The 16701-nt window shown below is 37.7% G+C and overlaps 2 protein-coding genes and 1 pseudogene across 3 annotated transcripts; all 3 read right to left on the reverse strand.

Moving 5' to 3' along the window:
- Window positions 1-2030: 2030 nt before the first annotated feature.
- On the reverse strand, window positions 2031-2644 carry LOC306863794 (olfactory receptor 5K1-like; annotated as a pseudogene). Its single transcript has 2 exons — window positions 2621-2644; window positions 2031-2533 (listed from the first exon to the last, which is right to left on the reverse strand). The product of its transcript is annotated as an olfactory receptor 5K1-like (transcript).
- A 296-nt stretch (window positions 2645-2940) lies between these two features.
- LOC306863939 (olfactory receptor 1M1-like) lies at window positions 2941-3939 on the reverse strand (the record flags this gene model as incomplete). Its single annotated transcript, XM_079407549.1, has 1 exon — window positions 2941-3939. One exon carries the CDS (start codon window positions 3937-3939, stop codon window positions 2941-2943), a length of 999 nt encoding a protein of 332 aa, XP_079263675.1.
- A 6401-nt stretch (window positions 3940-10340) lies between these two features.
- On the reverse strand, window positions 10341-11300 carry LOC306863941 (olfactory receptor 13C2-like; the record flags this gene model as incomplete). Its single annotated transcript, XM_079407551.1, has 1 exon — window positions 10341-11300. The coding sequence occupies one exon, from the start codon at window positions 11298-11300 to the stop codon at window positions 10341-10343; it is 960 nt and encodes a 319-aa protein (XP_079263677.1).
- Window positions 11301-16701: the final 5401 nt, after the last annotated feature.

A 16701-nucleotide genomic window follows, 5' to 3' on the forward strand; every position in this document is an offset into this window, starting at 1 on the left:
TAAATATGGAAAACATTTACATGTGTGACATTTGTTTTTTAATATTATCTTTAATAGTTAATTTTCGTGTCGGCTTAAACCTCTGTTAAAACATTGCTGAGGTAACCACGCACACTTTTGACAGAAGTTAAAATTATTTTCATGAAGACAAAAATCTGGCCAAAGCTAAAACTACATATAAATCCACACTGCATGTAATTGGTTAAAGCTAGGTGTATTATATTTTTAACAGTGTAAACATCATGATTGCTGTATCCTGCATTTTTGTCATGTAAATAATGTCTGGTATATCATTGTGTTATTAATATGGTCAATATGCAGAAGCAGTTGTATGGGATTATACTGAGTACAATGTGTGTAACGGGACCAACGAGACATGAGACAATATCCAGAGGGCTTGAGAAGAGGGGTAGTCCAATAACATGAGCAATAATCCAAACGAGGTACAAACAGATTCCGAACGGCGAGACAAGGGTAAATTCAAGATACACAGGGAGGAATAAGGAAACCGGAAACAAGGCAACATGGAATGACAAGACTTACAACTGAACACTAGACTCAGTAAAGCAGCTATCACTAGGTGAGTGATAAACGCAGAACAGTACATGAGACTAAACAGAAACACAGAATGGCTCGGTAAGCTTTCCTGTAGCTCAAATAGTAGAGCATGGCGCTAGCAACGGCAAGATAATGGGGTCGATTCCCAGGGAAAGCAAGAGCTGATAAAATGTAAAACTGTAACTTGAATACAATGTAAGTCGCTCTGGATAAAAGCGTCTGCTAAATGCGTAAATGTAACACTAGGGGAGTGCTATACGAAGAACAATACTCGGCAATCTGTGAAAGGAAGTCCATGGTTTATGTAGGGTGTGTGATTGTGTGATAGTTCTCAGGTGTGAGCGTGTGATTGAGACAGCTGTGTGTACTTAGTGCAATGAATGATGGGAAATGCAGTCCAGGGTAATATGTAACATCCTGTGTAATGTGAGAGTCAATGTGATGGAGGAGTGACCTCTGGTGGCGAGCGAATGGAAGTCCATGGACCTGATTCATGACAATGTGGCTTTATGTCACTGTTTATCATAGATGTAAATTGAATTTGTTTTGTTTAAAAAACAAGGTAAATTTTAAGGATTACTTTAATGAGTTTAGTTCACAGAAGCCCATGCCTGCATTACATTGCCTAAAATCATGATATGATGTAGTCTGTGGTAAACAAATACCTTCTAATATAGCACAGAATGGTGAGAATTAGTAACTGCATGAAACAATAAACATATTACAAACACAGTAACCCATACAGTAACAAAAAAAAGTGTCAACTGTCCAAGAGCACTGCAGTACTGACAAATACAACAAAAATATTCAGAAACATTTACATTTGTTAGCTTTAAAGCAAGTGTAATGCAAAAGGTTTTTTTAACTTACTGTTAATCTACAGTGCTTACATGCAAAGATGAGTACTGCAATCAAAAAAAGTTTTAGAATCTTTGCAAATTTGTTCACAAAATAAATAAATAAATTACAGGAAGGAAGGAATCACAAAGAAGCTTTACTAGGTTTCAGCCAAGAGGTTTTAAATATGTTTGGCCTGTTTACAACACAGTATCTATTACAACTACAAACAAACCTGTAATTATATTTTTTATTACTCCTCCTGTATTTCATCCTTCTTTCTATTATAGCGTTCACCTTGCTGCATTTGTACAGTTCTTTTATGGATTGCATGACCTCCTCTGTCTTTAGAGTGTAAATGACGGGATTCAGCATAGGAGGTATTGTCTGTGTCAGGGAAGTGTTAATTATCCTGGTGTTCGGATCAGAATATGTTATTATAGATGCAATATTATTGCTTATAAGTTGGAGATAACTGACTACCACTATCATGAGATGTGAGGTGCAGGTTTTCATGGCTTTGATTTGGTTAGCGCCAGCTTAAGCAGAACCAGTGAAATGCAGAAATATGTGATGATGATGATGATCCTTATGAGTGGTATGCAAATTAGGAGACCAAAGCTAATTTTCCCCATCTAAATATTCATAGAATTTTCATTACATGCTAGTCAATAGACAGGGCGATGATCACAAAAATAACTATTAAGCACATTAGATCCACAAAAGGAGAGTCTATTCACCAAACCTACAAATACAGAAAAATGTGTCACAGAAAAAATCCACATCACCCCTATGATCAGAAACATGGCTGGTTTGGTTACAATGGCATGATATTGTAGAGGAAAACAAATAGCAACCAGTCTGTCATAAGCCAAGACAAGTAGTGTCAAAGATTGCAGATTCATGGAATGAAATACAAAAAAAAAAACCTATTTGCTAAACATGCTTCATATGAAACAACCTGGTGCTCAAATAAAAATGTGTCCATGACTTTTGGAATCAAAGCTGAGCTTCCACACAGATCAGAAAGAGCCAGATGAAAAACAGCAATGTATTTGGCTGTGTGGAGTCTGCGCACTGAATAAATGACATGATAACACATGATAAATTAATTTCCCAAAACACTCACAAAACAACACTAAAGACAAGAGCACATAGTGGTATTTCACATGTGGGATATTAGAAAAGCCAATGAGGAAAATGTAGCAGAAAGAACAAAGGTCACATTTGCAGAGGAGTCTGCCTGCATGGAGCTATGATACCTGTTGTCTGGTTTTTTGTCACCTGTGATGAGGAACTGTTATAGAAATACTTTCAAAAATACAGATTTAAAAAAAAAATATATATTTGAGAAAAAGAATCATTAGAATCTATTTTTTGTTTTGAAGGAAAGAAAGGAATCACAAAAAAGCTTGTCTAGGTTTCAAGCACAAAGGTTTTAAATATATTTGACCTGTTTACAACACAATATATGTTACAAATACAAACAAAACCAAACTTGCTCACAGCTGATAAACAGTAAGATTAAACCTGTAATTATTATTTTTAATTTGTCCTGCTGCATTTCACTCTTCCTTCTGTCGTTGTGTTCACTTTGCTGCGTTTATACAGTTCTTTTATGGATTGCATGATCTCCTCTGTCTTTAGAGTGTATATGATTGGATTCAGCATAGGTGATATTGTCTGTGTCAGGGAATTGTTAATTATCTGGGTGTTTGGATGCAAAGGTGCTATTGTAGATGCAATATTATTGCTTAAAATTGGGATATAAAAAATTGCCACCAACATAAGGTGTGAGGTGCAGGTTTTTATAGCTTTGATCCGGTCAACACCATGGGGAATCTTGAACAAAACCAGAGCAATGCAGATATATGAAATGAAGATCAATATCATTGGCATAAAAATCAGGAGACTAAAGCAAATTTTACCCAACAAAATATTTAGAGAAGTATCATTACAGGCTAGTCTATAGATAGGGCCGTGAACACAAAAATATGTATCAAGCACATTGGATCCACAAAAAGAAAGTCTATTCACAGAACCTACAAATACAGAAAAAAATGTTACAGAAAAAATCCACATCACCCCTATGATCAGAAACATGGCTGGTTTGGTCACAATGGCATGATACCGTAGAGGAAAACAAATAGCAACCAGTCTGTCATAAGCCAAGACAATTAGTGTCAAAGACTGCATATTCATGAAATGATATAAAATAAACATATACGCCAAACATGCTTCATATGAAATGTCCTGGTGCCCGAATAAAAATGTATCAATGACTTTTGGAATCAAAACTGAGCTTCCACACAGATCAGAAAGGGCCAGATGAAAAACAACAATGTATTTGGCTGTGTGAAGCCTACGGACTGAATAAATGATACACATGATAAATGAATTCCCTAGAACAGTCACAACATACACTAAGGACAAGAATACATAGTAGTATTTTGCATGTGGGATATTAGAAAAGCCACTGAGGAAAAATGTAGCAGGACGAACAAAGGTCACATTTGCAGAGGAGTTTGAGTGCATGGAGCTCATGATGCCTGTTGTTTGTTTTTTTGTCACCTGTGATGAAGAACTGTTGTAGATACACTCAAAATTACAGAATATTCAAATACTTATTAAATTTCAGGGTCACAGTGCTTTTATGAACAAAATTATTTGGATATTCTTTTATATAATCTTATTGAACTAATAATAAAATAATATTTTCAGTAAAATCATTAGAGAAACCCAAAGTTTATACTCTACCTTCTCCAAACTGGAATCATCTCATTATCCTACTAGCCATCAGACAAATTTATATGAAATAATTCTCTTGAGTTTGGGACTGTTGTTCATGGATCAGCTCTTCTCCCTATAGACTTGAGGATGATAGGGCAGGAGTAAATCTACACAACTGTCCACAGATCATGACTGTTAGCATCCATCAATGGTAAGATGCTAAATATGGGTGGATTGAAGCAAGCCCATTGTACCATGCCTCAAAACATCCACAATGTGGGTGAAAGCTATTTTCAATGAATGTGCAAGACTTCTGCTGCTATAGTAAATAACTTAAAGAATAACAAGTGTTGTAAATGGTAAAACTATTTGTGCTACAAACCGATGTGTTTATGATTACTACAATAAATTAAAATAATACGAATATGACCACTTTGTAATATCAAGCAGCATAACTTGCATAATTTGTATGGCTAAAGTAACTCGAAGCAGATGACACCAGAAGCCTCGCTCATTCAAGTTTACAAATGCCTGCACCTGATCTTATGTTAAAAATAAGGCATATGAGGTGTTTTGCTATTCAATGAATCAGTGTTATTGAACGAATAGGTTGAGTGCAGGGGGACTCACTCATTAATCACTTGCATAATCACTCACATAAATGACATTGGCATAGGAAATATGTAAATGAGAACATGGTAACACTTTAGAATACTCTTCCTTCGTTAACGAATAACTACACAGGAACAAGTGACTAATGCTCTATTAACATTGTAGTAACTCCTATTACCTAACAAGAAACTCTGATTAATGATTTAGTAAGTTATAACGCTCAGTTGAAACTGGTAGTTCACTATTAGCTAATCAATAACTCCTAAATATATATATATACATATATATATATATATATATATATATATATATATTCTGGAGAACTACTAAGAACTACTGTATACAGGTTCATAATTAATGTGAATTATGCAAAATGTATAATTAATTCTAAAGTGAAGATCATGGTAACCCATTAGTTATGACTCAAGAATTACCAAATCCTTTTAAAGGAACTACTAATTAATTGGATCAATATTCTAAAGTGAAAAGCATCATAACTCCCTAATATTTACTGACATCATTGTAAGATTTTGAAAATATGTAAGGTTTTGGATAGTAATGACTCATGTGTTACCACATCCTTCTGAAGAAATTACTAATCAGTATTCTAAAGTGAAGATCGCGGTAACCCACTAGTAATGATTTAAGTGTTACCAACTGTAGCAAAATTAATTACTAACCAAAACCTTACAAAAACCTCAAACGTTTACAATGACTTCAGTAATTACTAAGGAGTTATCACTATCTTCACTTTAGAACACTGATCCAAAAATTTTTTAATTCCTTTAGAAGGATGTAGTACCACCTGAATAGTTACTATCCAATACTTTTCAAAACTCTCAAAAGCTTACAATGATTTCAGTCATTACTAGGGAGTTATCATGATCTTCACTTTAGAATACCTATCCAAATGATTAGTAATTCCTTCTGAAGAATTTGGTAATACTTGAGTCATTACTAGTGGGTTACCATGACCTTCACTTTAAAATTAATTATACATTATGTATTATTCATATTAATTATGAATCTGTATACAGTAGTTCTTAGTAGTTTTTAGGGAGGTATGAAAAAATAATAGTTACTGATTAGCTAATGGTGAACTATATATAGTGAACACATTCAACTAAGCACTATCACTTACTAATTCATTAATCAGAGTTTCTTGTTAGTTATTAGTAGTTACTAGAGTGCTAATATTGCGTTACTCATGTGTTCTTGTGTAGTTATTCATTAATGATGGAACAGTATTCTAAAGTGTTACAGAGAACATTAAACCAGGGTTGATAAATTGTTAATCCCTAATCAATTTTGAGCAGTGTGAAACGTGAAGCAAGACAACCCAGGATTCTGTTTTCCTGGGATTTAGAATGACCCAGGATTAACTATTTCAAGATTGGGAAGGCCCTAATTTACTAATGCTGCTCGGCCAAACAAGTACTGTAAGAATGCATGTATAATGCGTTCACTCTCAAGGATCTGGGATCACTATCAAGAAAAAAAAAGATGATTTCCTGAAAGTAGCGGAGCATTGCATGCATTGTGGCGGCTGAGGGAGCGCTTTCTTCTATGGGCAGACCAGAAATTTCTCTCCATCCAAGCAGGTCATGTGCATGATCAGTTGAACCGTAGGGCAGACATGCTGTCCAGAGGGGGCCTAGTTCATAGATAGAGGCTGCATCTTGATCAGACGTCGATCTGCCTCCGGTCCTCAGTCCTGCAGCTCTGCCTTTTTCCCTCCAGGCCTTCAATGTCACCCCAGTTCTTTGTCTCCTCAGCTCCGCCTGGGTCTCCACCTCCTTTGGCACCGTCTCAGTCTGGCATCTCCCTGGTTGGGTTCCAACATGGCATCTGCCTCCTCTAGTCTGTACTACTGTATACAGTTGCTGCGGCACCCGGGGGGCAGTTGGGGGTTCGGTGCCTTGCTCAAGGGTCTCACCTCAGTCGTGGTATTGAGGGTGGAGAGAGTGTTGGTTATTCACTCCCCCACCTACAATCCCTGCTGGACCTGAGACTCTTATGTCTTATGTAGCATGATGCTAATGTTAGATCTAATGCACCTGCAGAACAGGTCCAATTCTTCTTCATAATGCATTTTGTCATAATACTTCACGTAAGGTTGCAAGAAAATATTTTGTTGTATTTATTTAGAAATACTTTTGATAATAGTTGGGTAAATGTATACTGGGATTGAAGCGATATGGCTTGGTAAACGTTTTATTGCCAGTATAAAGGCTGATAAAGGCTGAATAAAAACAAAAGAATAATGATAAAAGAATAATAAGGATGTAATTATGTCTCATTCTGTCAGTCCTCTGTCGTGTGTGTCATGTGTTCCTGGCTCATGTGCCCATATTTGGTTTGTTTCCTGTCCTTGTTAAATGTAAATTCGTTCATTCTTGTCCACCCATGTTCGTCTCGTTATCTATGATTTACCTGTGTATTTATAGTCCTGTCTGTTGAGTTAGATGTCGTCTGGTCTACTCGTTACTCCCCGGTGTTTGTTGTCTGCCTTGCCTTGTCCTGCCCTGTCTCCAGTAAAGTCTGTTATCATTTGAGTTACATCGACGTCTGCGTGTTCCTTGTTCCTCCCTCGTGTGTGCACCGTGAGAGAAGACCATACCTAACAGTAAGCGGCGCCCCTTCACACCGTTTTGTTTTTTCGTTTTGGAAAGTCTTTTGTTTGGTTCCTTTGTGTCTGTCCTGCGGCAAAGAAGTCGCCGCTCCTTGAGTCCGCCGCCGCCCGCGGCGAAAGCCAACCCACCGTCGGCGGCTCCCCCAAGTCACGCCGCCGTTCGCGGGAGATGACCCTGCCGTTCGCAGCTCACCGAGCCCACCGTTCGCAGATGATGACGCTGCCGTTCGCGGGACTCAAGCCCGCCGGATCGCCGCTGAGTCAAGCCGGATCGCCTTTGACTCATGCCGGCCGCCGCCGTTTCCTAGTTCCGGCCGGGAGTGCCGGTTTTGTGTTGTGTCCACAGGAGCAGTTTTAATCATGTCATGTCGGTCGGTCTTGTCTACGGAGACTCGTCTGGAGCAGGCGGCCCCCTTGTCGTGGAAGTGGAGGCGGTTGCTGAGGGACCCTGTGAGGGCCCCTGACTCCTTGTCATGCCCAGGAGAAGCCTCAGCTTCCGAGCTAGCCCAGGAGGGCTTCCTGTTCCTGTGGGTTGTCCTGTTCCTGTCCTGTCATGTACTGTTCTGTATGTCTAGCCCCGGAGGTCTCCTGATACCCCCTAACTTCCCCAGGGAATTTTTTTTGGGGGGGGGTAAAAGGGATCCGGCTGTAGGGGCCGGGCCGAGGGGTCCGAGGCCAAGGTCCCAAAGACCATCTGCGATGGCCTCCTGAGCTCCCAACTCCACCTTGGCCTCCATCTGTCTGTTCCACTCTGGAGGTCCCCGTCCTGTGTTCCTGTCCGTGTTTGTCCTGAGGGGCCTCCAGAGCGCCCCCCCCCCCCCCCCCGATGGAACTGTTAAGGCTCGGGACGAGCCTTTCGGGAGGGGGGAGTTATGTCAGTCCTCTGTCGTGTGTGTCATGTGTTCCTGCCTCATGTGCCCATATTTGGTTTGTTTCCTGTCCTTGTTAAATGTAAATTAGTTCATTCTTGTCCAGCCGGGTTCGTCTCGTTATCTATGATTTACCTGTGTATTTATAGTCCTGTCTGTTGAGTTAGATGTCGTCTGGTCTACTCGTTACTCCCCGGTGTTTGTTGTCTGCCTTGCCTTGTCCTGCCCTGTCTGTTTCCTTAAACTAGTTTGTCATGCATTTCTTTTTCAACACATTTACAGGTAAATCCTAGTATTTTAAATTTGGATTAATCGTGATCAATCACAGTCCATGACTGTGATTAACGCGATAAAAAAAATTAATCGATTGACAGTACTAATAATAATAATAAATACTTTAACAGAACAAATGTGAAGGAAAAGAGCTCAAGGAGTGCTGCATATTTAATCTTGACCAGTGTCTTTATGAACATACGTTTTGCATCAAGAACTACGCACACACATTGTCAAAACATCCATGTGTTTTTAAATTTACATTAAAAAGATGAACTAATAATGAAATAACACACCTAAACATGGAATGTTGACAATGTAAAGTATAATAAACTAAAAGACAAACTGCATTTGTTCTGTGATCAACCAATTTTACTTAACAGTTTTAACTTCTGTTTGCACCTCATAACAGAGATAGGTACATACAAGGACTTGCTTTGGCCACATTTTCCAGTAACAATGTAGTTGTTGAACATGCTTTACAAGAGAAGTTATAAACATTTGTTAGGCCTACATTACATTGCTATGTGTTTCCCAAAAGCACAACTACACAAACGTTTGAGTGTGCATGAACTGTCAGTATTTCAGTCATCACTGAAACTTCATTAAGGCCTATTCACCTTATTTTTAACGTAAGAGTGTGTTTGAAACCTGAATGTGCAAGGCTTCCGGTGTTATGTGCTTACAGCTTATTTTAGCTGCACAAAACATTACCTTATGCTGCTTGATATTGCAAAGTGTTATTTGTTATCATTTAAATTTATTAAGGTAATCATAAACACTGGTTTGTAGAGCAATTTGTTTTACCGTTTACTGCTGGTTCAACAGCTAATGAACTGAAAGACTTTGAAACAGTTTACTTCTGAGTTGCAAAATAAAGTGGATAACTTTTTGCACATTGTTAAAAACTTGGCACGCACCTGACAACAAAAGGCTTTCTTGAATATTCAATGTAATATATATATTTAGATAATTAAATAGATATATTTTTATTATTATTTTGTGTACAACTATTACGTTGAGGCAGTCTGTGTTTTTAATGCTTTTTATTCACAAATTTATTTCACAGATCAGTGTAGGCCATTCATTATTTACTTATCAATTACTTTTTATCTATCCTATGCATTTACTTAAAATTATTGCAATTACTGATTAAAAGTAAATAAATCAATTTAATAACTATGACTATAGCTGAACAAAAGTAAACACTGTAATTCTCTCTTGTTTTGGCCCTTTTTTGATAGGTAGCCCAAAGAGGCACTTTTATTACTTCCCTGAAGAGGTCAGATGGAAAGAAGCAGGGATACATTTTAAGTAAGGAACAAAATAATTACAAACTAAAAGTAGAATGCTATTACTTTCCCACTCTTTGTTTTATTATTTTTAATTACGTGTTTTTTTATTATTATTTAATACATTACAGTAGTGGCTTTAGCATTTGTTGTAGGTTTATGAAGTCATGATACCTGCTGTCTGGCTTGTCATATTAAATTATATTCAGAAAGGCAGAACATTAAAGCATAAATTATTCAACAACAACGATAAAACAATACAAATGACAACAGTGTCTGACAATGTTTTTAAAATGGGAGGGGGGTATTTTGGAGATGGGAGTATGATTCTCCGTTTAAAACGCCTTTTCAAAGAGATTATGAACTTCTCTGTCTTGAATCTGTAGATTATAGGGTCCTAAACCATATTTATTCTGTGATCAACCAATTTTACTTAGCAGTTTAAACTTCAGTTTGCACTTCATAACAGAATATTGAAACATTACTTATGAAGATAAAACAACTCTTAAAAATAATGTTAAGTTGGAGAAAAGAGGTTTATTTCCAAGACAGAAATGTGATTCGTCTTTTAATAATTCTTTTCACAGACGTCATGAACTCCTCGGTCATGAATGTGTAGATTATAGGGTTAAGCATTGGAGGAAGTGCAGAGGTCAGAGAGAGATTAATGATCCTTGTGTTCGTGTTTATAATGGAAGAAAGAGCATATGTAAAAGTGATGGGCACATAAAATATAGCCACTACTATTAAATGAGCAGTACATGTCTTTGTAGCTCTTTGACGGTCTTGTGGAGTTGTGATTCTGAACAGTGTCACAGCTATGCATGTATATGAACAGATGATAAAAAATACTGGAAAGCCAAGAATTAATATCGGGTTAAAACTGCCTATCACAGAGCTTGGGAAATTGCTGCTACAAGCAGAACGATATAGAGGGCCATGATCACAGTAGAAACTATTTATGATGACAATAACTCTGCAGAAAGAAAGCCTACTGATGAAAACTGTAGCGGTGACTACCATAAGCAGTGCCACTGCCCACGTGACTCCAATTATAACAAGCATTGATCTGTGGGTCACAATCATATGATACTTCAGTGGTAAGCAAATTGCTACTAATCTGTCAAAAGACAGAACAGCAAGAGTTAAGGACTGTGTTGAAATAGATAGAAAGACAAAGAACATATTACACAAGCACAATCCATACGGGATCAACTGATTCCCAAACAAAAATGTATCCAGTAGCTGAGGGATCACAGCAGTACTCTCAAAAATATCTGTCAGTGATAAATTAAAGACAGCGATATATTTAGGAGTGTGAAGATTTCGGTCTATAATAATAACAAGCATGAGGCAGGAGTTTCCAAGCAAAGAAATAATGTAGACAAAAAACAAGAATATATAATAGTACCTCATGTGAGGTATTCCAGAAAAACCACTGATATAGAAATAAGACGGGATGGAAATATTCCTGTTTTCAGTGAAATCAAGATTCATGGTGAGTTAATTCACTGATCCTCTATTCATCCTGTATGGGTTAAAGAGCAGTATGTTATTACACATGTTAAGAAAAGATTTCATTACACACACACACACACACACATATATATATATGTAATCACTCCAGAACAAAGCCAAACATATAAACATATTAGGCATTTCAAGCTCTAAAATCACAATTATATTTTAACATGCATCTTAAAAACATCCACTGCCCTATTAAACTAAAATTTTGTATACAATATGCAAGATTTTGTTTAATACACGCTGCAAATAAGGAGATAAGGTGTACTCACAGAAATTAAGATATGACTATAGGAAGTCTTGCTCAAGCTAGTACAGAATCGGCACTGTAAAAAGACTTCCCCAGACCTGATACATACTGAACTATATATCCTTCAGATAGGAATGCCAGGCCTCTCCAGACTTGTCAGCGGACCAATCATAGCACAGATCTGGCATGATCAGGTACGTCAGAATCAAATACACTAACTAATCTACAGTGAAGGGAGCCCTTAAACACAAAATATGCTATAAATTGGGGTTACTGGTTGCATATCTAAAGCTTTAAATTAGAGGTCTGCATTCCCGCGGCTGTTCCGCGGGACCCGACCAGATTTCTTGCGAAGCGTGATTAAATTCCCAAATAAACCGCGAACGGGAAGCGGGCGGTCTAACAATATCCAGTTCCCGACGTCCTTTCAGAACAGCATATCTGCTCTTTATTACCGGTACAGCCTGCACTGGACTGTTATGCACGGGCTGCACTCATGAACCAGTGCTTCGTTTTATTTGCGGGGTCTGTGCGCAGCATGTGAATAAACGATGCTCAGAGCAGGCTAGTGTACCAGTGGTGACTATACGGCCCACATACAGAACAGGCAGGTTGTCGATGAGTGACAGAGCAGAATAAAGATGGCGCAAAGTCTGGATGCTCTTTCCTTGAAGAACATTCAACTCGGTTTTGTTTATATTTTGCTTAGCCTATAATTTTAAATGACAGATGTCGAATTTATTTATTTAGTTTTCTTCTGCAACACTTTTTTCCTAGGCTATTGTGCTTACAGCAAGATGTTAAACGAATTTAGTATTTTGACAAGACGAATAAAATCATAGCTAATAGGCCATTTTTGTACAACCTCCATTTTTTCCCTGTGCGACATTTATTCCTATTGTGTTGTAAAAGCTAAACAAACTGTATCCTGACAAGACGAATAAAAATAAGGAATAGAATTTTTGTACATTTATTTTCTCTGTGACACTTTTTTTCCTACTGTGTTGGCAGCAAAATGTTAAACAAATTTTGTGTCTTAAAAGACTCTTGACAAGACGAATAAAATAACAAATACATAAATTTTGTGCAGACTACACTTTTATTTGTTAGCCTATCTCTCTTTCTGTGTTAGCCACAGCCATATCACCCTGTAGCCCAAGACCGGTTGCCCACTGAAGCTAAGCAGGGCTGAGCCTGGTCAGTACCTGGATGGGAGACCTCTGGTGAAAACTAGGTTGCTGTTGGAAGAGGTGTTAGTGAGGCCAGCAAGGGGGTGCTCACCCTGCGGTCTGTGTGGGTCCTAACGCCCCGGTATAGTGACGGGGACACTATACTGTCAAAAAGCACCGTCTTTCGGATGAGACGTTAAACCGAGGTCCTGACTCTCTGTGGTCATTAAAAAAAATCCCATGGCACTTCTCGTAAAGAGTAGGGGTGTAACCCCGGTGTCCTGGCCAAATTCCCTCTACTGGCCCTTGTCTATCATGGCCTCCTAATAATCCCTGTACACTTGATTGGCTCTATCACTCTCTCTCCTCTCCACCTGTAGCTGGTGTGTGGTGAGCGCACTGGCGCCGTTGTCCTGTGGCTGCCGTCGCATCATCCAAGTGGATGCTGCACACTGGTGGTGGTTGAGGAGAGACCCCCCACATGATTGTAAAGCGCTTTGGGTGTACAGCAACACACAATAAAGCGCTATATAAATGCATCATTCATTCATTCATTCTTTCAGTAGAGAAATTTGAATTTGTGATTCTGGAAACGAGATCTAAATTTAGCGGGAACGGTCGGGTCGGGAAGAAAATTATTCAAAGCGGACAGCGGGTGAACAAAGAGTGAATATATCTATAGTATATATATATATATATAGTGTTTTTGTGCATCTTTGGGATGGTACAATAATGCGTCGGTCACTTGAAGAACGCAGGCTTCTAGAGGGCATATACGTCTGAAGTAATGAATTTAGGTAAAGGGGTGCATAGCCAGTGGTGGTTCTGTAGGCAAACATTAATGCCTTGAATTTAATGCGAGCAGCTATTGGTAGCCAGTGCAAATTGATGAACAGAGGCGTGACGTTCTTTTCGGCTCATTAAAGATTAATCTTGCAGCGGCATTTTGGATTAATTGTAGAGGTTTAATAGAATTGGCTGGAAGACCTGCCAAGAGAGCATTGCAATAGTCAAGTCTGGACAGAACAAGAGCCTGAACAAGGAGTTGTGTTGCATGTTCTGAGAGAAAGGGCCTGATATTCTTAATATTGTATAATGCAAATCTGCAGGACCGGGCAGTTTTAGCAATGTGGTCTAAGAAATTCAGCTTATCATCAATCACAACTCCAAGGTTTCTGGCTGTTTTTGAAGGAGTTATGGTAGATGAGCCTAACTGGAACCTTTCCAGACTGATAGATCTCAATTGCTTTCTTTCTCATTTGTTCCTGAATTTCTTTAGATCTCAACATGATGTGTAGCTTTTGAGGATCTTTTGGTCTACTTCACTTTGTCAGGCAAGTCCTATTTAAGCGATTTCTTGACTGCGAACAGGTGTGGCAGTAATCAGGCCTGGGTGTGGCTAGAGAAACTGAACTCAGGTGTGATAAACCACATTTATGTTTTAACGGGGGGTGCACTTTTTCACACAGGGCCATGTGGGTTTGGATTTTGTTTTCCCTTCATAAAAGAAACCCTTCATTTAAAAACTGCATGTTGTATTTACTTGTGTTATCCTTGATTAATATTTAAATTTGTTTGATGATCTGAATCATTAAAGTGTGACAAACATGCAATAAAATAAAAAATCTGGAAGGGGGCCAACACTTTTTCACACCACTGTATATATACTAGTGCTGTTAAACTATTAAGCGTGATTAATCGCATCCAAAATAAGAGTTTTGTTTACATAATATATGTGCACATAATATACATACAGTATATATTTTGAAAATATTTACATGTATTTACATTTATATATTTATATTACAGATAAATATATTTAATATATAAACATAACATATTTTTCTTAAATATATATATGTATGTGTGTGTATTTATATAAACATAATAAATATACACAGTACACACACATATATTATGTAAACAAAAACTTTTATTTTGGATGCGATTCGCATCGTTTGACAGCACTAATATATATATATATATATATATATATATATATATATATATATATGGGTAGTTAACAATTGTGACCCTGGACCACAAAATCAGTCTTAAGTCGCTAGGGTATATTTGTAGCAATAGCCAAAAATACATTGTATCAAAATGATTGATTTTCATTTTCTTTTATGCCAAAAATAATAAGGACATTAAGTAAAGATCATGTTCCATGAATATATTTTGTAAATTCCCTACTGTAAATATTTCGAAACCTGTTCTTTTATTTGTAATATGCATTGCTAAGAACTTCATTTGGACAACTTTAAATGCTATTTTCTCAATATTTAGATTTTTCAGATTCCAGATTTTCAAATAGTTGTATCTCTGCCTTGATACATATAAACTTGACTGGTGACTTATGACTGGTTTTGTGTTCCAGGGTCACAAATAGGCAGTGAAAAAATGAAAAAGAAATGCATATATTTATGTAGTGTGAAGTCTGACCTTTGAGAAAATATAAAGGGTCACTAACTTCATCAGTTCTTTCACTGCTTTTTTTTTTTACATTTTAATGAACTGTACCATAAATTTGTCCTATGGTGTGACATAGTAAAAATCAAGAAAAAAAAAGCCTCTTAAAGGATTAGTTCACTTTTAAAAAAACTTTTGCTGATAATTTACTCACCCCCATGTCATCCAAGATGCCCATGTCTTTCTTTCTTCAGTCGAAAAGAAATGAAGGTTTTTGATGATTGGACCCAAATGGTTCAAGGTCCAAATGACAGTTTCAGTGCAGCTTCAAAGGGCTTTAAACGATACCAGACGATGAATAAGGGTGTTATCTAGCGAAACGATCGGCCATTTAAAAAATAAATAAAAAAGTTTACGTTTTATAAGCACAAATGCTCGCCTTGCTCTGTTCTGTGATGCGCGTTCGTGACGTCACGTAATACGCAATTGCGTTGAAAAGGTCACGCTTGACGTAAAATCCAAAATGTTCTTTTAGGCTTTTTAATATTAAAACACCCAGGATACGCACACGAAATGGGCATTTTAAACCATAAACTGACACAAAGACATTTGAATATGTGTATATGGTCCTCCTTCCGCACATTTGTAAACACTGACTCGGTACTTCCGCCTACATCAAGCGTGACCTTTTGTAATGTATGTTTTTGTAACATGTATTACATGTTACACTTACACAGTAACTACACGTAACAAGAGGGTAACAAGGCATCACTTTAGATTACAGCCCGCGGATGTTACACTTACACAGTAACTACACGTAATAAGAGGGTAAGCCCAAGGTGCACCAACAGCACTACAGCTATCAAAAAACATCAATTATACAGTAATTATACGTGTTGTGTATTATGCTGTCATTTATCCTGGGAGGAGCTGGAAACAGGTAATCTACATTTCCACTGTATCGCACCTCGACAGTTCAATGCTGGTAACCTGACTCGCTGCTGAGATGACCATAAGCAATACTCTTTCATCAGGTAAATTTTTCTGCTTAAAATTGTTAAATAATAAAAATATGTATTTGTTACAGCCCGCGGATGTTACACTTACACAGTAACTACACGTAACAAGAGGGTAACAAGGCATCGCTTTAGATTACAGCCCGCGGATGCTACACTTACACAGTAACTACACGTAACAAGAGGGTAACAAGGATTCACTTTAGATTAAAGCCCGCGGATGTTACACTTACACAGTAACTACATGTAACAAGGCATCGCTTTAGATTACAGCCCGCGGATGTTACACTTACACAGTAACTACACGTAACAAGAGGGTAACAAGGCTTCACTTTAGATTACAGCCCGCGGATGTTACACTTACACAGTAACTACACGTAACAAGGCATCACTTTAGATTACACCCCGCGGATGTTACACTTACACAGTAACTACACGTAACAAGAGGGTAACAAGGCTTCACTTTAGATTACAGCCCGCGGATGTTACACTTACACAGTAACTACAGGTAACAAGGCATTGCTTTA

Source organism: Barbus barbus, assembly GCF_936440315.1.
Source record: "Barbus barbus genome assembly, chromosome: 45".
Classification (NCBI taxonomy): Eukaryota; Metazoa; Chordata; class Actinopteri; order Cypriniformes; family Cyprinidae; genus Barbus; species Barbus barbus.